A 25760-nucleotide genomic window follows, 5' to 3' on the forward strand; every position below is an offset into this window, starting at 1 on the left:
TAATCCATCGCTACGACAATCGGTTATATATACTAAAAGGTAATAAATTTCTATAGATATAATCTATATAGAAAATATAGGTCTGTGGTGTACCGTTAAAAGACGGTTCTCACAATTAAGTCTATCAAGATTATGGATTTTAGCAAAGTATGTCTGCGGTTGGCGGGTTGTCCCAAAAATTACAAATATATGATTAAAATAAATATATTATATATAAGTAATATTTTTACATAGTTATGTATATATAATACGTGAAATATGTGATAATGTGAGGAAAATTAATGTATACCAATTAAGATATTTACAAATTATCAATATTATAAGTTATTTTAAAATTTCTTTTTTTTTCTTTGCCACTAAATTTTTAAAGAATAATTAATATAAAATTTAGGTCGGGGACATGCTTAGGCATAACTTTAACGACCGTGGTCTTAGCGGGTTGAACCGCTGCGGTACAAGAAAAAAGAAATGTGAACCAACCTGTTTGACACCTCTATATACATGATTATTATAAACAAACATGTACAACTTAATAATATAAAATGTTACTAATATTATAAATTAATTTATAACAAAAATAAATTATTGTTTTGTATACTGCAGATTAAATCGTAGAATTAACAATCAAAATACAACATTACAATCTTAAACATCAAATAAAATATATAAAATTAATTAACAATTATAATTTAAAATTTAATGATTTTAGTAAAAGAAATAATCCCGCGGTGTACCGCGGGTTAAAATCTAGTGTACTATTTAAAACGTTTCCGATTACAATTGTTTACGAATGGATATATATATATATATATATATATATATATATATATATATATATATATATATATATATGCAATCAAAGAATCTTCATTATTCAATCCAGTTGAGAAAATAAGAAAATAAGAAAAAGAAGATATAATTCGAATTTCGACTTCAGTACGAAAAATTGAATGCTAAATCTTACTTTTCGATACAATCCAGGACCAGGTTTATGCAGCCACAGTTCGGATATCGGATTAGATATTAACCTTAACCAGGTGTATTCAGACTCAGTAACCAAACAACCCCTTACCTTATTACTGCCTCATCGAGTCTTTCTTTTGTACAATGACCATTATACCCTTCTCAGACCGACTCATCATTCTTCCTCTGCCCGTTTCCTCCGACGGTTTGAATTTTGCTGAAATTTCCCCAAATTGGGAAAACCCTAGAAATCTCCATGAGAATCTTCTCCATCTGAGTCCAAAAATCAAGGGCCACCAATGACCAGACCCAGCCGATCATCATCAAGCCCCAACACGAACCCAGATCTAATCGAATCACCAACGAGCTCGAGATCGGTGACACAAACCGTGAACGGATCGCACCAATTCGTGATCCAAGGATACAGTTTAGCCAAAGGGATTGGAGTAGGGAAACACATAGCAAGTGATAACTTCTCCGTCGGAGGTTATCAATGGACTATCTTTGTCTACCCAGATGGTAAGAACCAAGAGGACAGCTCTTCTTACGTCTCTGTGTTCATCGTTCTCGCTAGTGAAGGTACTGAAGTTAGAGCGCTTTTCGAGCTTTCCCTTGTTGATCAAAGTGGTAAAGGGAAGCATAAGGTTCATAGCCATTTCGATCGTTCACTTGATGGTGGTCCTTACACTCTTAAATACAGAGGAAGTATGTGGTATGGCTTGATTCTTGCCTCTTGGTTCTCTCGTGTTTTCTCGTATGCAAATTATACTTGTTCTTGGGATGTTGCTCTGTGTACTATTAGGGAAGATCTATGTTTGAACTCTGTTTTGTCAATGGTGCATGATATTTCATGTTAACACAGTCTTGGAGAATTTTTTAGCTGTTTTACTCGGTTCGATAAAGTTTTCGACTTGCTCATGTATAGTGTTGGTCTCTCTTGCTCCATTTCTAATCATGAATATGGGTAAATTGTTGGGGACAAGAAAAGGGTATGGCTAGTTCTATGTTGGTGATGCAATGAAAGTTGAATGTGAAATCTATAAAATTCTAAGGTGTGTAAGTTATCTGAACTGTCATAGTGTTGTTAAGATAACCTTGTTTAGGTGCTTAACTGGATTTTTCCTTTTTAGTGTGGTTGCAGTAGCCAGTAGCTTTGAAGTCTTTTAAGTATCTTCAATGGCCGTTTTTTTGGTTTAAACACTCTCTTTGCTGCTATCTTTTGTACGGCTACTTCAGGACCTTCTGATTCTTGTTTCTTTTCTTTGGATTTTTAAACAGGGGATACAAGCGTTTCTTCAGACGTTCCTTGCTTGAGACATCTGACTACCTGAAAGACGATTGTTTGAAAATCAATTGTACAGTTGGAGTTGTTGTTTCAGAAATACATTGTCCACGGCTACACTCTATACATGTCCCAGATTCAGAACTTGGATCAGACTTTGGGAAGTTGCTAGATACTTTGGAAGGCTCGGATGTCAAATTTGACATTGCTGGTGAGAAGTTTCAAGCTCATAAATTGGTTTTGGCTGCACGATCTTCGTTTTTCAGATCAATGTTTTACAATATGCCAGAAGCTAACAACAATGAGGTAGTGATCAGCGATTTGGAACCTAAGGTCTTCAAGGTGGGAATTTCGAGTTTATAGCTTCACTTAATAATTTTTTCGTCTTGAGTATTATTTGTCGGTATTTTATCCCTGGCAATGTTTCACCTTATACAGGCCTTGTTACACTTCATGTATAAAGACTCTCTCTCGGGAGATGTGGAACCAGTTACGGCTCATTCATTTGGCCTATTAAAGCTGTCCGAGATAGATGAGACACTGATCGTAAAGCTTTTGGCAGCTGCGACCAAATACAATCTGAGTAGGCTCAGATCATTGTGTGAATCTCACATCTGCAAAGCCGTATCTATCAGCTCCGTATCCAAGATCTTAGCTTTATCCGACAGATATAATGCAACTGAACTAAAAAGCGTTTCCCTAAACTTCGCTGCAGAAAACCTAGCAGGTACGATCAAGATATAGCTTTAATGAGACCATGTTGATATAAATCTTCTGTAAGTTTGAATTTTTGTTTTACGGCTGTGTTGGAAAACTATAGCTGTTCTGCAGACAAAAGCTTATGAAGATGTGAAGGATGACTATCCAAACCTCCAGTCCGAGCTACTAAAGGCGGTGGCTGGTTATGACGAAACAAGTAGCAGCGGAGGAGGAAAGTCTCAGAGTGTTTGGGGCCAACTCTCTGACGGTGGTGAGACCAGCAGCCGAAGACTCAGGCAGCGAACCACGTAGAGGAGCTTCAATTCGGTGTGTCTTTCCTTGCCCATATATGTTACTCAATGAAAGGGAAGTGGATTCAAACTCCTAAACCACAAGAGAAGAGCTATGCGGCTGTGCACTAGTCTTTCTAGTCCCTCTTCGGTGATGATTTTGGTTTTCCACCTTTCATTTTCCTCCACAGCTCTGTGGATTTTTCTTTTTTGGTTTTATTTTCAAAGTCTTTATTTTCATATCTGTATGTAATATAAATTTATTTTATTTGTCTTCTCTGCATTATTTTATTTTATTATACATGTATTAGCTAATTATAATTTTTATTTACGGATTTCCGTAATTTATAATTCCATTATACTAGTACTTTAGGTTATTTTTTTTTATACATAAAAAATCTCTATTAATTTACTGTAGTTATTTAATTCAATATTACAAAGTTAAAGTGTATAAATATGTATTTCTGACTTAATATCATTACTTGGACCCAAAGCTTCATAAAATCTCTTTTTATCTTTCCATGTCTTTTTTTTTAATTTTTAATTTAAAGATTGACCACGCTCAAAGTCAAAGAAAGATATCACGCTCACAATCAAAAACGTGTCTGTCGTATAAACAAAATTAAATTCCTTGCTCTCCAAGTCATACAAACCGATATAAATCCACTTAAAAGAAGACAAACAAAATCTCCTAATTTAACTCTCTATAAAGTTTCCTTTTATTTAATTTAATCCAACTTTCCAAAACCTAAAAGGAATCAGCTTTAGAGACTAGTCCTCTCTCTATATATATAATTAATAATTAGTGGTTTTGTGTTAAAACCACGAACGATGGCAGAAACAACAAGCGGTGAAGTAGAAGAAAGGATGTGGTGTGGTCACTGCTGTGTTAAAACTCCTATCCGTCGTGAAGGCAACAACGGTTCTGTCAAGTATGTTATGTTCTATCACCAAATTTTTTTTTTCTTTTTTTTCATCTTTCTAATTTGATAGTTTTGTGATTTTGATATGTTGAAAATTATTTTGGCAGGTCGTGTAATTGGTGTGGAAAAGTGTTGGCAGATGAGACTGGAACTGTTGAGGAATATAATCAACTTTTTCTTCGACTTCAAGCTTTACAAAACTATGTTTCTGTTTCCAACAAGAGGAGGACTCGGCGTATCATGAAACAACAAAACTAATAATTTTTACTTTTTTTTTATTTTATTTTTCTGTTAGGAGTTGGAGGAACATATAAATCTGTTTATTTTCGTTGCTAGATGAAATACTTATAAGGATATATATATATATATATGTAAATCTTTTTAGGATAATATTAATATATATATATATATATTATTAGATATTGTATATAAATTTCGTTTTTCACATTACATAGTTCCTTTTTCACATTAGAACTATTTCTTTGTGTAAATATTTAAATATAGAGATAAGAAGCTCAAAAGAAACAAGGCACAGAACAAGAAGTCAAAAACAAGAAATCTTCGAATGCCAAACTCTAAAAAATCATTTTTTTCTTTTTTTTTTTTTTTGGTGAGGCCCGTGGTGCAAAATCGGACGTACATATTCAGACAGTAAATGAATAATATATGACTCTTTTTCACAATCAATTTCATGCACAGTAGCACTTAAAATAAACTTCTCTTCAATACCGAACCCTCTGCATGGAAGCGAGTGTTTTGGTGTCTGATTCCAAGGCTCGTCTTCCCCAGCGTTTGACTTATCCATTTCATCGTTGACCTGCTTCTTCTTCTAACGTTACCCTAGTGAACTTTATTTTTGTTTTTATCACCGAAGCTGACGATAATAATAAGCGGTCCCGTGTTGATGCGATTGGCTCTCTCCTTCTGCTCCTCTCTCCAAGACTAACGGTGAGATTCGACTTTCCCCTCCTCTATCATCGGATTACAATGCGGAGTATTTTTCGATTCGATTCGATCCCGAGTCTCTGTTTTTAGATTTGGGACAAGTATGTCGTTCATTATTTAGCTGATGATTGATAGTTGAGCAAATCAAATCTTATTTGCTTTTTAAAATCGAATTAATTATGATGAACTGTTAATATTATTTCCTGCAGGTTGGGCAATTTATCAGAGAAACTTGATCTTAGACTTTGGCTCTTGTTCCTCCTGATTCGACTATATTAATTCATTTTCCATGTAATTATCAAATATATGTTAGAAACTTGATCCTTAGACGCAACTTTTTATTCATGGATTCAGTCAACTCTTTCTTATTTTGTTTTGTGGACATTTCTTAGCTGTATCAGAAGAAGAGTTCAGTGGTTCCGACAAAGAAGGAAGACAGCTCACTCATCATGGATTTCCTGGTTCTGTAACCTCCTTCGTGGGAACAAATTCTTATGTGAAGTTGATGATGGTTACATCCTAGATGGGTGTGGACTCAGCCATCAAGTTCCTTGCTCTCGATTTGATTCTCCATGTACAAGAATCTTCTTCTCGTCGTGGTAAAGTCTTTAGTTATGTCTTTCGGATGCTCTCTTGATTTTGGCATTGACGAACAGGTGAGATTATTACAGAAGAACAGAACGAATTGATCGACTCAGCAGCCGAGGAGGTGTGTTATACGGAATGATTCATGCTCGTTACATATATTGACAAGTATATATATATCCTTTGTTGTTTGTTTGGCATTCGATATATTTTCCTATTTTTGGTCTTTTTCATTTGTTCTTCTTTAAACAGATATATAGATGGAGCTTGCTTACTTTGGGACTACATTTTTCACATCTCTACTTCCTCATGACTTACACATTTATGAGGCCAGAAAAATGTTCCAAGAGTGTTTGTGTTCCAAGTTACACAAACCGTGAAGGGAAAAAACCAAAAGGAAGACCGAATACTACTAGTAAGAGACTTGTATGTCTGTAATCAAAATACAAATAATTGTATCACATAGAGACTTGTCTCTCTCTCCCTCTCTTTTGTAGGTGTCTTCTTTTTTACGTTTTAGATACATTTAGCAGGCAGGCATATTAAAAAAAAAAAAGTGTAATACTCACTACCTTCTTCTTCTTCTTTTTAACTCAAAACATTGCATTCATAAAGATACTAAGATGCATACATATTGTTCTCCCTTTCCCACTAATGGATATAGCCATTTGGGGATACTAATACGAAGAAGTAAATAGAACCAAGAACTGCCTTCTTGTCAATCAAATCCGCACCATGCGTTTCCTTGCCTCCCTTGAAAGTTAAAAGTATGGCTGTAATCCTCCTAATCGATGGCTTAAAAAACTTTACCATGAGAGTATTCTTTTGTGTCCGTTCTAGACACTATAGGTGATCCGGTTGCAGAGAAACTTCTTGTCTTTTTTTATGCTTCACTACCATCTTACACAAAACATGTCTTGAGATAATCATAAAAATTTTAGCTCTCAAAGAGACTTCATTAATTACTAGGGAAACCAGACACTGGTTGTGAGAAACTTGTCAAGAAAGAAAGACAAAAGTGTGGAACTAAACAAAAAATAAAACTCAACTTTTCATCAAAATTAAATCGGATACAAAAATATACATTGAGACAATACTAATTAACAGGAAGAGATGTGTTGTCGACTAAGACTAAACACATCAAAGTTAAGGCTTAAGATTCAATACATTGATAGGCTAGGCCCTAAGACAAAACCACCGCCAAAAGAATACTCATAGACAAACAAGTAAGAAACCGCATATCCCTCCATATGCGATCAAGGAGTACATAGGCAGTTTCAAAATGAGACACGATAGGAAATCGAACAAGGTTCTGTTCAGGCTCTGGTTTATTGAAACAGGTTGTTGTAAAGGTAATCTCATGTTTAAGTGGTTCTTAACGAGCTGATTAGATTGACTGCAAGGTTGAATCAAAAGGGTTTCAGGTTATGAAGCAAAGAAGGTTCAGTTTCTGCAATATTTGATTCAAGTGATTCAGAGGATTTTGATCTCGGTGGTGCACATGAGTAAATCCTAGAAGCTAGCAAAGGGAATCATGTTTTGCAGAGAAACAATTGGTACATCAATCACTGTGACATGGTTATGGTCTGATGGTAATTGTAAGCTTCTTTTGTCAGTTTCTGTGATTCGTCTGCCAAATCAGATGAAATGGGTTGATTGGTCTGTCAAATCTTCGTCATGAAAGTGTGTGAGAGAGAGAATAAAACTGATGTTAATGCTGACAAGAACTGTTGTGTTAGCTATTGGTACTTGCCAACATGACACTTCACTAAGTACGTAGTTTTGCCTTAACAATGTTCTAATCCGGTTACAGGTGATAAGACAAAGGTAATTGATGTGATGACGTGGATGGTGATCTTTATCTAAGTATGGCACATCATCTCAATATCACATTTGTTTCTTGGTTTTTGGGAGAAACCATACACTGAGTGAGTGATCCGGTTGCAGAGAAACTTCTTTGTCTTGTTTTATGCTTCACTACCATCTTAATTCTTACACAAAACATGTCTTGAGATCATTATAAAAAGTTTAGCTCTCAAAGAGACTTCATTACTAGGGAGAACAGACACTGGTTTTGAGAAACTTCTCAAGAAAGATACACAAAAGTGTGGAACTAAACAATAAAAAAAAAAAAAAAAAAACTCAACTTTTCATCAAAATTAAATCGGATACAAACAGATACATTGAGACAATACTAACAGGAAGAGATGTGTTGTTGACTAACACTAAACACATCGAAGTTAAGGTAAGGACTAATTAAGCAGTTTTTTCCTTGAGATTTAATACATACATAAGCTAGGCCCATAGCCAAAATCACCAAAAGGAGGAATCCCAGGAACAAACATAGCATCTGGTGGAGGAAACCCAGGAACAAAGATCGGATTGAGTAGCGGAAACGGCGGTGGAGGAGGCGGTGGTGGTGGGGGTGGACCGTAGCATCTGGTCATCATCGCAAGGTGGATCTGTTTTTGTTGTCTGCGCTTTAGACGATCAGAGATGATTCTATAGCCGAGTCCATAAACAAAGCCTTCAGCCTCTTGCACATCGTGGAAGATCTTAGTCATCTTAACGAAAACCCTAGCGGTTAATTCGCTATCTGAACCGGCGTGGTGAGCGGTACCAACACGGTCAAGTCCCAACGCATCTGCTAGATGCTCTAAACCTAAACGGCAACCAAGTCCTTCGTATCTACCCGCTATAGCTTTCAGATCAAAAACAGAGCCGAGGGTTCTAGCTACGGCTTTCGCAAACATGGCAGCAGTCACGGGTAAAGACTCTCCTCCGGTGAAACACTTCAACATATACGCGATATCATACGACCCGTGAAACGTCACCCAAGTGATGTTCCCCGTCCTCTTCAGAATCCAAGAGAGATCATTGAAAAAACCGTCGATTTCAATTCCTTGGGCCCTAATCTTCTTCAGATCTAGACCGTTGCGTTTTAGGAACTCGATGGATTTCTCGTTTCTCGCGTCTTCAGCATCTCCGAAATCAGAGAAGTTGATCTCCCAAGTTCCACCGACTCTTCCGTTGCTGTCGAACAGAGTTAGACCTAACTGGATCAGTTTCGTCCTGTCTACGCTGTAACTCATGTCGGTGTAACGTTGATCATCCGAAGCGTGTTGTGGTGTATCCCTTAAACTACCTGGAAACTCTGTATCAAACGCTATAAAACGGTAGTTTCTTAAACAATCTTTGATCGAACTCATCTCTTCCTTACAATTCCACCTCCAAATCGAACTCATCTTTTGTTTTTTTTTTGTTTACGAGCAAAGAGAAAAATACTATTTATTATCTGAGAGAAAAACAATATATATATAGTTTGTAGTATTTTTGGAAAAAAGGAAAATTTCCTTTTTCCAATATTGTCGATTTTATTATCCCCTTTTTCTGATAATTACATATACACGTATAATACCAATTTCTCTTTTACAAAACCAGACTAATTGAATCGAAGTAAGTTTAATAGTCATGATCAAAAACATGACCACGCTCAAAGTCAAATTCATGTCCGTCGAATAAACAAATTCAATTTCTTGCTCTCTAACTCATAAAACCTATATTTGTAATCTACTTTAAAAAGATAACAAAATCTCCTAATTTAAATAGCTGTAGAATTTCCTTTTTTTTTTTTATCCAACACAATTTTCCAAAACCTAAAAGGAATCCGCTTACATTAATTAGTCCCCTCTATAAAATAAAAACACATCTTACGTTACATTCATAATTAGTGGTTTTGTGTTGAACCACGAACAATGGCAGTGAAGTTGAAGAAAGGATGTGGTGTGGTCATTGCTGTGTTAAAACTCCTATCCACCCTGAAGGCAATGTCAAGTATGTTACTCTCACCAAATTTCTTTTTTTTTTACCAATCTTTTTAGTTGAAAAAAAGTTTTTATAGTTTATAGATGTTGAAAAATATTTTTGCAGGTCGTGTAATTGGTGTGGAAAAGTGTTAGCCGATGAGATTGGAACCGCTGAGGAATATAATCAACTGTTTCTTCGATTTCAAGCTTTACAAGATTATGTTTATGGTAACAACAAGAGGAGGACTCGACCTATCAAGAAACAACAAAACTGATGATTTTTACCTTTTTCATTCGGAGATTTACTCAAATGTACTCCAAATTAGGTAATATTACCGTTATCAACAAATCTTTTTTTATTACTAGAATATTTCGGGTATTTTCAAATACACAACGTGCCCTTATTTTATATTATAGGAAAAAACGTAATTACAAAAATGCCATTGCCACTTCAGACGTCACGTCAGAAATCGCTGACGTGTATTAAATAACTCAGCCGTAACGCGTTACAGAGGTAATGACAGTTGAGTTATGGTATGTTGGGGCTGATTTATGGAAAAAACATTTGAGTAAGAGCGGCAATGGAATCTATAACTCAGCCGTGATAGGCTGACTTATCGTACAACTCAGTCATTTTACGGCTGACTTAGTAGCAAAAGATTAATTACTAGAATATCATTCAGTTACGGCTGACTTATTAAACAATATGGCTGAGTTACATATTTTCAGTAGATTAAGCAGCTGAATTTGGCAGCCATTTTTTTGTTTTTTAATTACTGTAATGTTATTCATGTTGTGACTGAGTTATAATTTGTTTGATGGCTGATTTAATTATTGGCTGAGTTATAATTTGTTTGGTGGCTGACTTGCCACTTCGGACGCATCATCCATGTCAGCATTCCAGGTCATCATTTGTTTTGGTTTGTGAACAGCTAAGCTGCATGGAATCGGAAGCGGGTGCGTGGAAATGGGTACGTTTGAAAACGCGGAAGTGAATTTTTTAAAAAATATTTTGAATCGGGTACGTTTTGGAAACATTTAATATACAGTAAAACCTCTATAAATTAATAATGTTGAGACCAAGATATTTTATTAATTTATAGTGATATTAATTTATCTATAAATTAATAATTATTATTTTATAGTATAAATTAATAATGATTAATTTATAAGTATTTTTTAATTGTTTAATTTTTTAAAAAAATATAAATTGAGATAAATTTTGCAAAATAAGATTAGAATTTTGGATGTTGTAAATTTTATGGTATTAGAATTTAATTTGAAAAATTAAAAAGTATTATTAACAATAAATTGCAAATATTATAGACAAATTCATTTATACACATGACATAAATATTCAAATTTATGAATAAGAATATCAATTATTGTATTTTAATAGTCTATCAAACTATCAAAATATAAATGATACATATTTATAAATTGAAAACTTTAAAAAATTTTAGCTGTTTTATGATATGTTATAGAATATTTCATATTATTATTGTTTGAAATGCAACATCAAAATTATTTTATAGATACAAAGTTTAAGAGAAACTTACTTTACTGTATCAATATATATATATATATATATATATATAAATTGATATCATTATTAATTTATTTTATAATATTATTAGGATTATATAATATAAAAATTTAAATTATTATTTTATTGAATTTCGTTATTTTTTATATGTATTTATTAATTTATATGTATTTTTTTGGTCGGCCAACTGTTATATTATGAAGCCCATAAAGGGCAGATTACAAACGTGATTACAAGCCTTATTAAAGCCCAAAATAAGGAGAACCCAAATACAACATTAACACATATTGAATACGTGTATGATGAAGAGCAAGAGAGGGTCCACCATATTTCTTCTCGTTTGTTCTTGTTGCTTCTCGCCGCCGTCGTAGATCTGAATTCACTCTCTGCTTCTTTCCGCCGATGACGATAACAGCAGCATATGTAAGCTTGCAATCAACGATTTAGAGCCAACCTTCTACAGGTAAAACCGCTGCAATTAAATTGGATTCATCAGAAGACAACTCAAACTAACTCCAAGTGGAAGCTTCGTCTAAGACCTAGAGGAGAGGTCTTCCATCCTAAACGTAGAGGACATAGCGACGAAGAAATTACTCCATCTATGAAGAAGTATCAAGTTGCTTGTTAATCCAACCCAAAACAAACGGGATTTGAATAAAGTTCTGTAAAAAGAAGGTAGAAACAAAATCCTAACTTAGTCGATAATACAAAACAAGCTAGGAAACTAACAAGGACTAAGTAGGAAATCTAGATCCCATCAAAGTTGGAAAACAAAAACAAAAAGTATACTAATTTCCGGTTAACCGGAAATCGCCATTTCTCTCTCTGAAAGATGAACAGTGCGATAAGAGAGAGAAAGATGTAGTCTCATTATGTCTTTCTATCTACAGAGATGTGTATGTTTTATTATTTTTCTAATCAAAATCAAAAAAATAAATTTAATAATGAATAAATTGTAATTATATTCAGGACACTAAATATCTGAACAATTTTTAGAAAATTTACACATATCAGAAATAAACCAACGTTTGACGTTTGAAGTATATCCAAGTAATTTTTTCTTTTTCATTTTGCTATTAGGGGTTCAAACATCTAAATACTTCTAAGGACATATGTCATGTCGGGTCTGTCTTCCTATCATTGTGAATTGTCTATAAATTTCCTTTTTTACATTAGTATTTCTTTCTTTCTTTTTTATTTTTCCTTTGGAAAAAAAACATTAGTATTTCTTTGTGTATAAATATAGATATGAAGGTAGAAAGAAACAAGACATAGAACAAGAAATCTTGAATAGTTTGATACCAAAAAAAAAAAAAAACGCAGAACATTCATCCAGACACTCACAAGGGGGGGGGAGTAAAACAATATGCTGCAACCATTAGTCACACCAAGATGTCACATGACATGGAGATATTTTTACAAGTAATCTGATATGCTTGATTATTACTTGGAAAGAGTTCTTACAACAATAGTGTTAATGATTTGCTCTCTATCCTTTGCTGAAGAGAGTCCGAAATTGTGCGATTGAGCTTTGGATTTCTGCTTAAGTGTCTGAAAATGAAACAATTGAAATCTTTTAGAAAAAAGAACATAGAGTAGAGTGAAGGAGAAGATGTTAATAACAAGAAGCTCACATGAGTGTCAACAACTTCATATCAGCAAAAAACGCTGGAATTTCTCCTGATAAATCATTGTTTGACAAATATATTTACACTGAAGATAAAGAAGAGTTATCGTCCTTCTCTCACCGGTGTCAAACCATACCAAATACTAATAAAGTTTACTGATGCTAAATTATTAGATGCTTACAGTTCTCTCAGCCTTGTTAACTTGGATATTTCAGGTGTTATGGTACCGATCTTGTCGTCAAATTCCTAAAGTTTAAAGTTTTCAAAACCGTTACAACAAAAAAAAACCCTGAAAATATGAAACAATACTTTGATGAACAAACAAAAAAACATACAAGGATATGATTAGTGGTGGCTCAGAGTCTGGATAACTACAGTTTAAACCTTCCCACCGAAAGAACAGAGGAGCACATCAATCTCCTTGCCAGCTTGTCTTTTTGCTCAATCCATATGTGTTTTTGATGTTCATATTAGAATATCCCACATCATAGATGAAATAGATCGTTGGGTAGTATATATGTGATGTGGCAATCCTCCTCTTTTGAGCTAGCTTTTGGGAGTGAGTTAGACCCATTACTAATATGGTATCAGAGTCATGGTTGGCCCAACAAGCAAATTCCCACAAAAATGGTTTCCCACCTATGTGGTCCATATAAGTGGCATGTCTTGTTGTATTTCTGAGATGTTGGGCTTAGGCTGTTTCCCGTTGGACTGTTTCTCATCCACATCTCGAGGAGGCCTATTAGAATATCCCACATCGATAGATGGGATAGATCCTTGGGTAGTATATATGTGATGTGGCAATCCTCCTCTCTTGACCTAGATTTTGGGAGTGAGTTCGGCCCATTACTAATAGTTCATCATAGCAGAACTGATCGTTATTCACACATTGGAAGTGAAGATAATTCAAAACTCAAAAAGAATATGTATCTCTCCACTAGCCAACTGGTTTTAAGTTAACATGATTAACTTAAATTACCTTCATTTTGGTCAGTCTTAAGTTGTAGAAAATCCAAGACTTTATAAACTTCGAGGCCCTTGATAAGAGGAGGGAGAGTTGAGTTACCGGTCATGGCGAAAGAGAAGTTAAATCTCCCATGCGGCGAACTCACAGCTCTTGGACTATATATAGTTGTTATACTCAGTTTTGCTGGCCTGAAAAAGCTAAACCAACGTAAGCCACCGTTGAAAGTAATGTTGAACTCTCTAATCTCATTGGCTTCAAGATTCTGAATTTCTGCGAAATGCATGTATATATATGACCGTGCAGTGTGATGTCGTCGAGAGTCCACACTAATTTTAGAGTCTGCCTAGCATTTTCAGGGACAAGAGCGGTTGTCACCACGAGTTGAGGCACATTTTACAAGTTACTACTTGTCTCTACAGAAAGGTGAGTGCTTATCGACATCATTTTGTCATCAAAATATGGCAACCAGGTTCGGTCATGCATGTCCTCATCTTTTTGTTAAAGAAAGAGAGATAAGAAAGCTTTCTTTTTGTTATTTACAAACACAAAGAACAAAACAACTACATGAACCAAACAAATTGAAAATTTTTCATTGTAATGAAATATAAATTACTTTAATAATGATTTTTGGTATTATTATTTTAAAACCAAAAGAAGGAAACAAGAACTCATCTTTTGGGATAATCTTAATCAAACCGACTTATTCAAAATTTATTAAAATTTCATTCTAATATATATGAAAAATTGAAAACCCTTAAATCTTTTTTTTGGAAAACTGCAAAAGATATGATCAAGAGGAGCAAAAACCCAATAAGAGACTTCATTTTGGGTAGTTTCTCTGTTTCAAAGTAGGATTGTTCCGTTGCACAAAAAAAAAAAAGAAGTAGGATTGTTCTTGTTGGGCAAAAACAAAGATTTACACTAAATAATTGGTCTATTATTAATCAAAGGTTATGTAAACTTTGTGATAAGTCTTCAACATTGATCTTAATTAGAATCCAGTGATTGTAACTTAGAGAGTCCACTCTACATTTAGAGTTTTACTAGCCATGATCTTTCTCAGATTTTAACTCTAAAGCCAAAATCAAACCACAATTTCCTAAGTTCTACAGTTAAACGCGTGGAGCCTATATCACATATTAATACTAGCTAGCACAACAAGTATGTGTATGCAGCTGAAGAGTTGAGATCATTTATTTATATTTTCTTTAAAAGGTGTAATTAAAATCGTTTTTTTTTTCAGAAAAAAATTTCAATATCCACATGTGAATATTAACTTTGTAAAATCCACCAAATATGTCCATTAGTTAAATAACTAAGAAGTGTTTGATAGTTTGTGTTTTATTGATCTTGTTAATCGTGTTAATGATTCTTAAGTCGAATGTTTGAAGATAGAAAAAAGAAAGAAAAATATATGTACTTTTCTTCTAATAAAAAAAGGGAATATTACTGTGATTACTATGCAGTTGCGAAAATTGATTTGGGTTAAAATATGTGGTTAACAGTGTATACATATATGTATACATAATTGATATTGTTGAAACATATTTAGAAAATCCTTCTTTTGGACGATAGATTGGTTTTGGCACTCAAATATGTGAATAAACATAGTAGATTGCTTTACGACCCCTTATATATGACCCTTTCGGAAGTTGGTTGCGCAAACAGTAATCTATGCCATTTGGAAACATAGAAATAACCTGTTACATATTCAAGACTATGTTCTGCCTTCTGTGATATTCAAAGACATTGACAGGAAGATTAGAAACTCTATCACTGCTCGTCAGTCCAAGAAGCGGTTCAAGAACCTAATGAGTCTGTGGTTATTGTTGAATATGGGCTTTGCCCCCAACATTTACAGAAGCCCAAACAGAAGATCTTATGAGTTTTGGGTCTGAAGTTTTGGATCTGGCCCATCTGGTTGCAGGGGCAAAATTGTCATTTAACAGAGAAACAGAAGAATCCCTATGTCACTGGCCCACTATATATATCAGATGTCATTGTCAGAGCTAGGGATCCACTTTTTGGGCAATTAGAGAGAGAAGAACAATAATTTTCGTATTAACTGCGCTTAGCTCTTTGATTGTCATTTTCCGCAAACCCTTCACTTCATTTCTATGTTAATAAAAGGATCAGCTCCGGTTTATCCCCATTAATATTTGTATTATTTATATTATCGATTTCTTACATCAACAATTTGGCGCCCACCGTGGGGCACTGTTCAGAATCCTTTCTTTGACGAAAAGAGTTTGAAGACAAAGGCGTTTTCGGAAAACCAGAAGCATATCTCACACCGATCTCTCTAGCAATGAAGGCGTCGACATCTCCGGAAAACCAGAAGCATGCCTCCCATGGATCGCCTCGCATTTCCTAGGCCAACGCTATGGGGGCGCACCTTTGCTACGAAGAACCAATCTTAAGGCGCTGATAGGACCGAAGAAGACGCAGTCGAAGGCACACTACCGAAGGCACTGTTCCAGGAGATCGTGCAGTTGTAGGCGCCACTATCAGCAATCGCGGAGCCGTAGGCGCTCCGTCCTCCAATGGCGTAGCCGTAGGCGTTACGCCCCTAATCGCGGAACCATAGGCGCTCAGTCCATCAATGGCGTAGCCATAGGCGCTACATTCCCCAACCATGTAGATGGCATCGCCTCAATCAATCGCATAGCCGTAGACGCTACACGCACTGCCCGACGTCCTGCGTTATGCGTACCGCGCACTGCCCGACGTCCTGCGTCATGCGTACCGCGCACTGCCTGGCGTCGCGTCCTGCGTCATGCGTACCGCGCACTGCCCGGTGTCCTGCGTCCTCTGTACCGCGCACTGCCCGACATCCTGCGTCTTGCGTATCGCGCACTGCTCGGCGTCCTGCGTCCTGAGTACCGTACACCGCCCGGCGTCCTGCATTCCGCGTACCACGCACTGCCTGGCGTCCTGCGTCCTGCATACTGCGCACTGCCTGGCGTCCTGCGCCCTGCGTACTGCGCACTGCCCGGCGTCCTGCGTACCGCACACTGCCCGACGTCATGCAGTGGCGGAGCCTGAAAAGTTATTCATGGGTGTCATAACTCATAATATTTTTTTAAAAAAATATAAATTATGATAAAAAAAATGTTATTACAAAAGTTCATTCTAAAGATGAATCCTACGCTCACTCATACTTTGAAACATTTAATCAATGTTTCGTTTGTCATAGTGTCAAGTACCTGTTTTTCAATAAAGCAAACTAGACAATCACTAAAAATGTATCACAAATACGATTACGTGAAGCTGTCTTCACCATGTTCATTGCAGAAAAACATCTTTCAACGGTTGCGGTAGCAACAGGTAGAATCAAGGCTAGCTTCAAAAGTCGATAAACCAAAGAATGAGAAATATGTTTCTTTGTCTCCACCATCACACGAGCTAGATCACCAAGACTTTTAAGATTAGAAAACCTTTCATCTCTTTGCACATTATCAAGATAGATGTCAAGTTGATGATCAAGAGATACACGCTCCACAAAACTAAAGTCATCTGGATAAAGCTCAGCCATTCTCACCAACATTGATTTATTAAATTGCCGAAAAGAATCCACCGGACTTAAGGATGCAATGCAAACAAGTAGTTCTGAATTTACCTCGTCAAATCGATCATTGAACTCTTGAAGTTGCATATCTAAGACAGTGTAGAAACAATCTACCTTATAGTGATGCAAGTTGCTTATGTTGGTCTTTTTCCTTGGCCTTCTTGAATCAACAAACTCTTCGTCCATATTAAGCACATCAGTATTGTTTTTCTCACCAAAAGAACATACTCTAGTAAGAAAATCATCCCATCCATCATCTCTAAGCTTCTGCAGTTGTCGCTTAGTAGATGCCACCAATGAAATAGCATTCAAGATATCTTGATCTCTTCTCTGTAAAGCCTTGGATAAGCTATCAGTGAGCCCCAAAATATGTAAGGTTAACTGGAGATAGAAAGCAAAATCAAAGGTATGAAAGTATTTGAGGAGGCCATATGCTTGTCTCCTTTTGGTTGTGTCTACGCCCTCATCCTGAATATATTCAAGAACCTCAATAATACAAGAAAACAAATCAACAAGCCGTAGTAAAGTCCTATAATGTGAACCCCAGCGAGTATTTGTAGGCCGTTGAAGTGAAAGCTCCTGATTTAACCCAGTTCCAGTCTTAATTTCACCATTACTAATCCCTTCTTCAATTTTTTTGTGATAGCTTTCCCGAAGCATGTCTTTTCTCTTGCAAGAAGCCCCAACCACATTCAATAAGAGAGAAACCATATCAAAAAAGTCTCCAACTTCAAAATGTTCTTTTGCTACCACCACAACAACTAACTGCAATTGATGGGCAAAGCAATGAACATAATACGCTGAACTACTTTCTTTCAAAATCAGTGACCTCAATCCATTGAATTCTCCTTTCATGTTGCTAGCTCCATCGTAACCTTGTCCTTTCACCTTTTTCAAACTCAATCCATGTTTGGCAAACAAAGAATCAATAGCAATCTTCAGAGATAAAGAAGATGTCTCCTTCACATGACTAATGCCAACAAATCTTTCTTTTACTATTCCATACTTATCAACAAAGCGAAAAACCACAGCCATCTGCTCTTTGTCTGAAACATCAGCTGATTCATCTACCAATAAGCCAAAGACATCATTACCAGTTTCTTGGATAACAGATTTAGTTACTTCTTCTGCAAAGCAGTGCACAATATCTTTTTGAACTGGAGGAGATGTCATCTGATTATTTTTAGGAGCATTCTTCAACACAACTTTTCTCACAATCTCATTTTGGCCAGCAGTATATTTGAGAAGCTCCAAAAAATTACCTTTATTTGTTGAATCTTCTGTCTCATCATGGCCACGAAAAGGTAATCCTTGATGTAACAAATGTCTAGAAACATCAATTGAAGCACTCAGCCGAACTCGATACTCATCTTTCATAACATCAGTTTGCTTCTGTAAAGCATGTTTGATAGAATGACCTTGTCTCATCAAGGCATCACATTTATTTTTGGAAATGCTGTGAAAACTAGTATGATCACCTACATGCTTAGTAAACCCATAGGTTTTATTCCACCCACAATAACCAATCGAAACAAAAGCATCACTCCCACCTTGTTTCTCAGCTTGATCTTTGAATAAATAACAACACAAGCAAAAAGCTTTTTCTTTTTCCACACTATACTCTAACCAATCACTTCCATATTGATCATACCATTGTGGATTAAAACGCCGTAATATACCTCCTACAATAATTTGTTTAAAATTATGATCACGAGGTTGATAAGGTCCTCTTATCAAATATCTACGTCGTACCTCCTCTCTTTGATAAGGATGATAACTTAGAATGCTTTTTCTTTTAGCTGGATCCCATGGCAAGTCATCCGAATCAATGTTGGATGGTGGAGATTTTCTTTTCAAAAATCTATCAATTGTATTGCCTACAAAAAATACACAACCGAACAAATTATCTATACATGTAACATGTTTGCGTAATTATTTGTACAAAAAAATCTAACATACAAGTAATGAAATAAATTTTTGCTACGTTCCAACTAGGTAACAAACTAACAATAATTAATAATAATTCATGATTCCATTCCCACTAAGATATCCAAGAGAAAAACTATTTAAGCAATCCCTTCTATTTTCACAAATCCAAAATCGTGTATAGTATTTTAATTATTTAAACTAAACAAAACAAAAAAATCTTATACAAATGAATTAACTTACGATTCATAGTTTTCAATCTGCGTAAGCAAAGATGATGATGGAAATTGGAAGAGGAAGACTGGAAGAGTACGCACGATGATGATGGAAGAGGAAGAGTCCAAACTTTTGTTAAATTAGGTTTTTTTAATCAACTTATTATTATGTTTAGTCATACAAATATATTGGATTAAGATTTTGTTAAAAGCTAAGTCTACCAGTTTGCCCAAAAGCCCAATGACCATATGTTAATATTTATTTAAGGGTGTCAACAAAATTTCATAGGGGTGTCAAACGTAACTTAAACATATGCTAATTAATTATTTTTATAAAAACTCTTCTAAATTTTATAATTTCATGGGTGTCATATGACACCCCTCATTCTTCACTGCCTCCCCCACTGACGTCATGCGTCCTGTGTACTACGCACTGCCCGGCATCCTGCGTCCTGAGTATCGCGTACTGCCCATACATCCATGATCAGGTCGCTCGCACGTCCACAATCAGCTCGCCCGCGTGTCCACAATCAGCTCGCTCGAGCGTCCACCATTAGTTTACCCGCACGTCAGTTATAACACGCTAGTGCACCGCGTACCGCGCTAGCCTGGTACCACAAACCAAAACGCCGAGACAATTCTCAAGCGACAACCACAACATCTAACCGCTACGCGTACGATCTCGCAAGCAATCAGCCATCAGCCTTCTCGTCAAGTATCGAGCCATCTCGCCATGTATCGAGCCACATCGCCAAACATAAGCGCTCCCCCGTATGACATCCACCTCGCCAAGTCTCGACCTCGTACGCAAAAAGTCGATCTACCATGATCTCGTACGCAAAAGTCTTGATCTCGCCATCCTATCGATCTAGCAACGATCTCGTATGTAAAACTCTCAACCTCGGCATCCTCTCGATCTAGCAACGATCTCGTACGCAAAAAGTCTCGATCTAGCCATGATCTCGTCCGCAAAAGTCTTGATCTCGCCAGCCTATCGATCTAGCAACGATCTCGTATGCAAAAGTCTCGATCTCGCCACGATCTTGTACGTAAAGGTCTCGATCTCGCCAAGATCTCGTACGTAAAAGTCTCAACCTCGCAACTCTCGCTCGAGCTCGCTACCCTCAATCTCGCAACTCTCGCCAGAGCTCGCAACCCTCGATATCGCAGTCACGATCTCGCCACTCTTGATCTCGCGCTCTCGAGCCCACAACAATAAGGATAAAAATTCTCAATTACGCCATCGTACGTTGCCCGTTATCGTTCCATGACTCCACAATTCTCCTACCACCCCCCGGGGGCACCTCACCATCGTCTCCATTATGCCACCGCACCACAGAGAATATATGCTGTTGACCTCTACACACCGCCGCACTTGGATTAACGACCCGCTAGACCAAGGCACCAGCATGCTCCGTATTGAAGCTGACATCGCAAGCACCATCACGCTGCAACGCACAGTAACCAGAGATGATAAAGCCTCACCAAGCTTAGCAAGCAGCATTCCAGCCGACCTCTCTAAATTGGAATAACGGCGAGATTCCGAACAACCATGATCTCGCCCTTGCCAAGTCTCGAACACTCCGAGTGGACAAGCATCAGAGTCGACATATCGTCACATGAGCCATGTTGCCTCCGCGTCAACTACCATACCATCACACTGACATCGTACGCGCACCCACCAGACAGCACCGTCGGCAAACCACCGCACATTCACCAGCATGCATCAAGGAGCAAAACTTTCCATATTTGGCGCAACGAGAACCTCTCAAAAAATAAAAATAAAATCGTCACACGCTCAACAATATTGAGCTCTAAGTACTTACGGGATAAGCTGGAAGCAAAAGCCGCACCCAATGAGTTTTCAGGCAATACTGCCTTGCTAACGATTAGCTTGCACATCGTCTCCCTGGCCAGGTGTACGATTATAAACGCTCTCCACATGGGTGCAGTGGTGAAATAATCCACTTCCTTACTTCGGTAGGATATTTTAAGCCAAGCCCAGACTCACAATGAGCTAGTAATAAGCGGAGTGAGTAAGCCGAGACCCCGAATCGAACACACGTAATTCCTGCAGCACCCACAGGGTAAGCCGGTCACGCGTATCGCACCTAAAACAGTACGACAAGTCCGTCTTGGCTACTCAAGACGTTTCGGGGAAAAACATATCCAGGATGACCATGTTCATGCAGTAATCGAGTTCGCAATGACAAAAAGAAAAATACAAAAGCAAAAACCACAAGCAATAATACGAGGACATATCACTCGTTTGCAGCTTCTTCGGTGCCTCCATCAGCAGCCTCCGCGAATGGCTCCAGATCCTATCCTCGAGAAGTAAGACCCATCTGTTAATCAACGTATGAAAATACTCCACCGTCCTACTACACTCGCACGTCTTGACTCGTACGAGCTCGTCAATTTCTCCGCAAGTGGTGATCTCATCAAATGGTGACCCCGCCAACTTGATCTCGCCAAGACAAAACAACATCATACGCAGAAATCCCGTATACATATGTTGAGCTCGCCAATGATTCCATACGGAGAGGTATTGAGGTCACCAATGATTCCATACGAAGAAGTATTGAGCTCGCAAATGAGTCCATACGGAGAAGTGTTGAGCTCGCCAATGATTCCATACGGAGAGGTATTGAGGTTGCCAATGAGTCCATACAGAGAAGTGTTGAGCTCGGCAATGAGTTTATACGGAGAAGTGTTGAGCTCGCCAATGATTCCATATGGAGAAGTGTTGAGCTCGCCAAGGTCATGTACATAGAAGTATTGAGCGCGCCAACACATCACCGCCTAAGTCTCGCAATGACAAGCGCCGCAAGCTCCTTATGCAGGCAATCAACTCGACCTCAATCTCGCTACGAGCACGACCTCGCCATTATCGATATGCGCCCTCAAATCACAACAAGGACAAATCCTTGAGCGCGCCACCGTATGGACAAATCCCCGTCAATCCATCTCGCCATCGCGCCATCTCGCCATACCATCATCGTCGAGCTTCAAGCACAATCTGCCCCAACATTCCACGAGACTCTTGATAGTACCCCCGGAAGCATGTCACGAGTTCGCCACAGCCACATCCGAGCACGCCATCTTCTTTGAAGCAAGCGCGTCGTCATTCCGCCGTCGTTGCACTATTACAATCCGGGCGGAAGCTGGACCGAGACGCCTAACGGTCTCGGCCAAGTCTGGCGAGCAAGGGGACTAGCGCAGAGCAACGTAGCGAATCGAAGGGAGAAGCACCATGGCGGAGCGGCAGAGCCGAGATGCCTCACGGTCTCGACCAAAGCCAACGGACAGTGTACTCGCCGAATCTGCTCGACGGAACCAGGCAACGGCGGCGCCACAGCGAGATTATGATCTCCCACAAAGAACAAGGCGGCGGGCGTGCTCGGCGAAGCCATGGCCCTTACACAACCACAAAAAATCTAAAGTAAAAGGATAAGGGAGAGAAAAAGAAAATTACCTTGTAGAAGAGGAAGCAAAGTTAGAAGTAAAAAAAAAGTCAAGGAGACATATATATATATATGGGGGACCAGCGCGTTGACCGAGATAAAAAGGAAAACCCTAATTTTGGAGCCATATCTACTTCCCGCGCCTCGGAAAACGTGCAAAACATGCAAAACTCCCATTTAAAACCCGAGTGACCTAGAAAAACGTGCACAATACACTATTCATCCCAGAATCACCCGGATGTCTCGAAAAACTTGCGCAAGGCATTATTCATCCCGGAATTTCCTGGATGTCTCGAAAAACATGTGCAACGCACTGGAACTGCAAGACGGATCTTCCGGAAGGCCGTCAAACTCTCAAAAATCTTCTGTTCATTTTGCCAGACGGATCTAGAGACATGGAACTGTACCCGACGAGCTAAAGCACGCCATCGCTCATCGGACTAGGGAGGGACCATTGTTGGATATGGGTTTTGCCCTCGACATTTACAGAAGCCCAAACAGAAGATCTTAGGAGTTTTAGGCCTGAAGTCTTGGATCTGGCCCATCTGGTTGCATGGGCAAAATCGTTATTTTACAGAGAAACAGAAGAAGCCCTAGGTCACTGGCCTACTATATATATCAGATGTCATTGTCAGAGTTAGGGATCCACTTTTTTGGCAAATAGAGAGAGAATAGCAATAATTTTTGTATTAACTGCGCTTAGCTCTTTGATTGTCATTTTCCGTAAACCCTTCACTTCATTTCTACATTAATAAAAGGATCAGCTCCGATTTATCCCCATTAATATTCGTATTATTTATATTTTCGATTTCTTACATCAACAGTTATAATGTGATTTCTTTCATATATATGATATTTGCATTTTAGCGAAAAAAAAAAACATTCATTATGTATAGACATCACACATTCCATGGTTAGTAGATATGTGCTTTTAAAAATTCACATAACAATTAGAGGTTTCTTAGAATATAACTTGGTTTTGTTAATCATAGTCGGTTATATAAGAAGAAATACCATTCCAGTTTTGATTTTGGAAAGGTAAACACCAAAAAGTCGAAAAGGTGGTTTCTTTCACAGCAAATCTCTGGCGTCTCCAACGGCGCCGACTCCTCTCCTCCTCTACGGCGTCGAGCTCTCCCCTACCCATGGGGAAGCAGAAGCGAAATAAAGGTCTCTCGGGTACGAAGTCGTCCCCACCCATAAGCGATTCTCAACCCTCCTCTCGAGTCTTGGTTAACTCAGCGGCGAAGCTCCAGTCTCCGAATACGACTCCCGTTGACCCCACCTCGGCTCTGGTTACCCATGTTCCTGTCCCCGAGACAAGTTCAGCCATAACTCCACAAGAAGATTTGAGATCTACTTCAGATCTGGTGTCTCCCGGAGCGGTCGATGTGACGCAAGTGGCTACAGTGGTACCTAATTCAGCTCCATCAACCCCTTCCGCTCCTCATATCCCATTATCCCCATCTGCGCAAGCTGCACCCGTCAAGGTTGTTGCAGCAAACCCAGTAGAAAACAAGCCTAATCCCACCGCCGAAGATGACACCTGGTGTGACCTCTTCAAAGTTAATACTAAAAGGTTGCAAGAAAAGGCGATGCCTTTACCCTACCATCTGGTGAGTCGTGTGTGAAAATCCCAGATTCGGTGATAGAGAAGCACAAGAAATCCTGGGAATCGTTAATCCTAGGACAATTCTACTATGATCCTCCAGCCCAAGTTACAATCCACACCATTTTTAATGAGATATGGAGCAAGCATTACAGGGATATTACGTTTCCAAAATGGAAGGCAATGCCTTTTTGTTCCGGATTCCCAACGTCCAGACAAGGAATCGAGTCTTGAAATCAGAGGTTATGGCAAATTGAAGGACAAACGATGTTTGTCGCTAAGTGGGAGCTTGGAGTTGTTCCAGTTAAACCTGAGCTCAAAACAGCTCCCATGTGGCTCGAGCTCAGAAATGTTCCTTTCCAATTCTTTAATGATGATGGACTGGAGCGCATCGCTAGTGTGGTCGGCGATCCCAAGTTCTTGCATCCTAATACGACAAACAAAGCCAATCTGGAGGTTGCAAATGTGTTCACAATCATTGACTCCCGTAAGCCTTTGCCAGAAGCTGTCAACATCCAATTCGACTCTGGGGACATCAGATGTATAGAGGTATTAAGCCCATGGATGCCTCCGGTGTGTGCACATTGCAAAGAAGTCGGGCATAGCCTAAGGAAGTGTCGTGCAGTGCCGGTACGGTGTAAAGGATGCAACTCGACAATCCACTCTGATGAGGATTGCCCGAGGAATAAACCTTTGGAAGAGAAGAAAAAACAAAGAAGGAGGAGATCTAGAACCCCTAAGCTCGTGACAAAGGAGGGTGACTGGGTGATGGTAAATCGATCCAAGGATGGAGCCAGCACTAGCAAAGCTGTATTTGCCTCGATAGACAATCGAATAGAGCCACAGAAGGTGGCGAGTGCTCCTATCTCTGAGGAGGAAGCTGACTCCTCTGATGTTCCTTCCTCACACTCTGAAGCAGAGGACATCGATTTGGAGGATGAAGAGAAGTTCACGGAAGTGTTGACTCAGAGAAAATAACGAAGTGCGAGGGGCAAAGGCCCCAAAACCCAAAAAAATTAATGTCAGTAGACACCATCATGTCATTAGACATTTTTGTTGGAATGTCAGAGGATTCAATAAGTCCTCTCATAGACGCGGATTTAAGAAATGGTTTAGACGCCATCAACCACTTTTTGGCAGTCTCGTGGAGACGCATGTAAAACAACCTAAGCAACAGAAGTTTATCAACGCCTTGTTGCCTGGCTGGCATTTTGATAATAACTACGACTTCTCCGATATAGGGAAGATCTGGATCCTTTGGCATCCTAGCGTCAAAGTTTCGGTTATAAATAAATCTCTTTAAATGGTCAGCTGTGAAGTTCAGCTTCCGAAGAGATCGAATAT

The 25760-nt window shown here is 38.3% G+C and overlaps 1 protein-coding gene, 2 long non-coding RNA genes and 3 pseudogenes across 9 annotated transcripts; 3 read left to right on the forward strand and 3 right to left on the reverse strand.

Annotated features, from left to right (window-relative positions):
- Positions 1-950: 950 nt before the first annotated feature.
- LOC104698792 (BTB/POZ and MATH domain-containing protein 6) lies at positions 951-3707 on the forward strand. The gene is made up of 4 exons (XM_087452902.1): positions 951-1675; positions 2242-2587; positions 2684-2972; positions 3066-3707. The coding sequence occupies exons 1-4, from the start codon at positions 1263-1265 to the stop codon at positions 3254-3256; spliced, it is 1239 nt and encodes a 412-aa protein (XP_087309028.1). The 5' UTR covers positions 951-1262; the 3' UTR covers positions 3257-3707.
- A 215-nt stretch (positions 3708-3922) lies between these two features.
- LOC147942448 (uncharacterized) lies at positions 3923-4668 on the forward strand. Its single transcript, XR_015559089.1, has 2 exons — positions 3923-4166; positions 4265-4668. It is a non-coding gene; the product is annotated as an uncharacterized LOC147942448 (long non-coding RNA).
- Positions 4669-4967: 299 nt separating this feature from the next.
- Positions 4968-6301, forward strand: LOC147942449 (uncharacterized). Of its 6 annotated transcripts, none has more exons than XR_015558890.1 (5): positions 4968-5105; positions 5312-5393; positions 5495-5701; positions 5774-5855; positions 5940-6301. It is a non-coding gene; the product is annotated as an uncharacterized LOC147942449 (long non-coding RNA). The 6 variants fall into 6 exon arrangements; XR_015558891.1 differs by having other exon boundaries at positions 5774-5811; XR_015558889.1 differs by having other exon boundaries at positions 5495-5676; positions 5759-5855.
- Positions 6302-7966: 1665 nt separating this feature from the next.
- Positions 7967-8917, reverse strand: LOC104698793 (putative CCR4-associated factor 1 homolog 8 pseudogene; annotated as a pseudogene).
- Positions 8918-13503: 4586 nt separating this feature from the next.
- Positions 13504-16001, reverse strand: LOC147942450 (putative LRR receptor-like protein kinase At1g51890 pseudogene; annotated as a pseudogene).
- A 631-nt stretch (positions 16002-16632) lies between these two features.
- On the reverse strand, positions 16633-23125 carry LOC147942451 (uncharacterized; annotated as a pseudogene). Its single transcript, XR_015558894.1, has 2 exons — positions 19372-23125; positions 16633-19079 (listed from the first exon to the last, which is right to left on the reverse strand). The product of XR_015558894.1 is annotated as an uncharacterized LOC147942451 (transcript).
- Between the last annotated feature and the right edge of the window lie 2635 nt (positions 23126-25760).

This window comes from Camelina sativa, chromosome 6 (assembly GCF_030686135.1).
Source record: "Camelina sativa cultivar CO46 ecotype springtype chromosome 6, ASM3068613v1".
In the NCBI taxonomy this organism is placed as follows: Eukaryota; Viridiplantae; Streptophyta; class Magnoliopsida; order Brassicales; family Brassicaceae; genus Camelina; species Camelina sativa.

What these genes read in the sequence shown, in the direction of transcription:
- LOC104698792 (XM_087452902.1), top strand. Translation starts at nt 1,263, where the DNA reads ATGACCAGACCCAGCCGATCATCATCAAGCCCCAACACGAACCCAGAT. An exon ending in AAATACAGAGGAAGTATGTG is followed by an intron (nt 1,676 to 2,241) that starts GTATGGCTTGAT and finishes ATTTTTAAACAG; the next exon opens with GGGATACAAGCGTTTCTTCA. An exon ending in CGCTGCAGAAAACCTAGCAG is followed by an intron (nt 2,973 to 3,065) that starts GTACGATCAAGA and finishes GGAAAACTATAG; the next exon opens with CTGTTCTGCAGACAAAAGCT.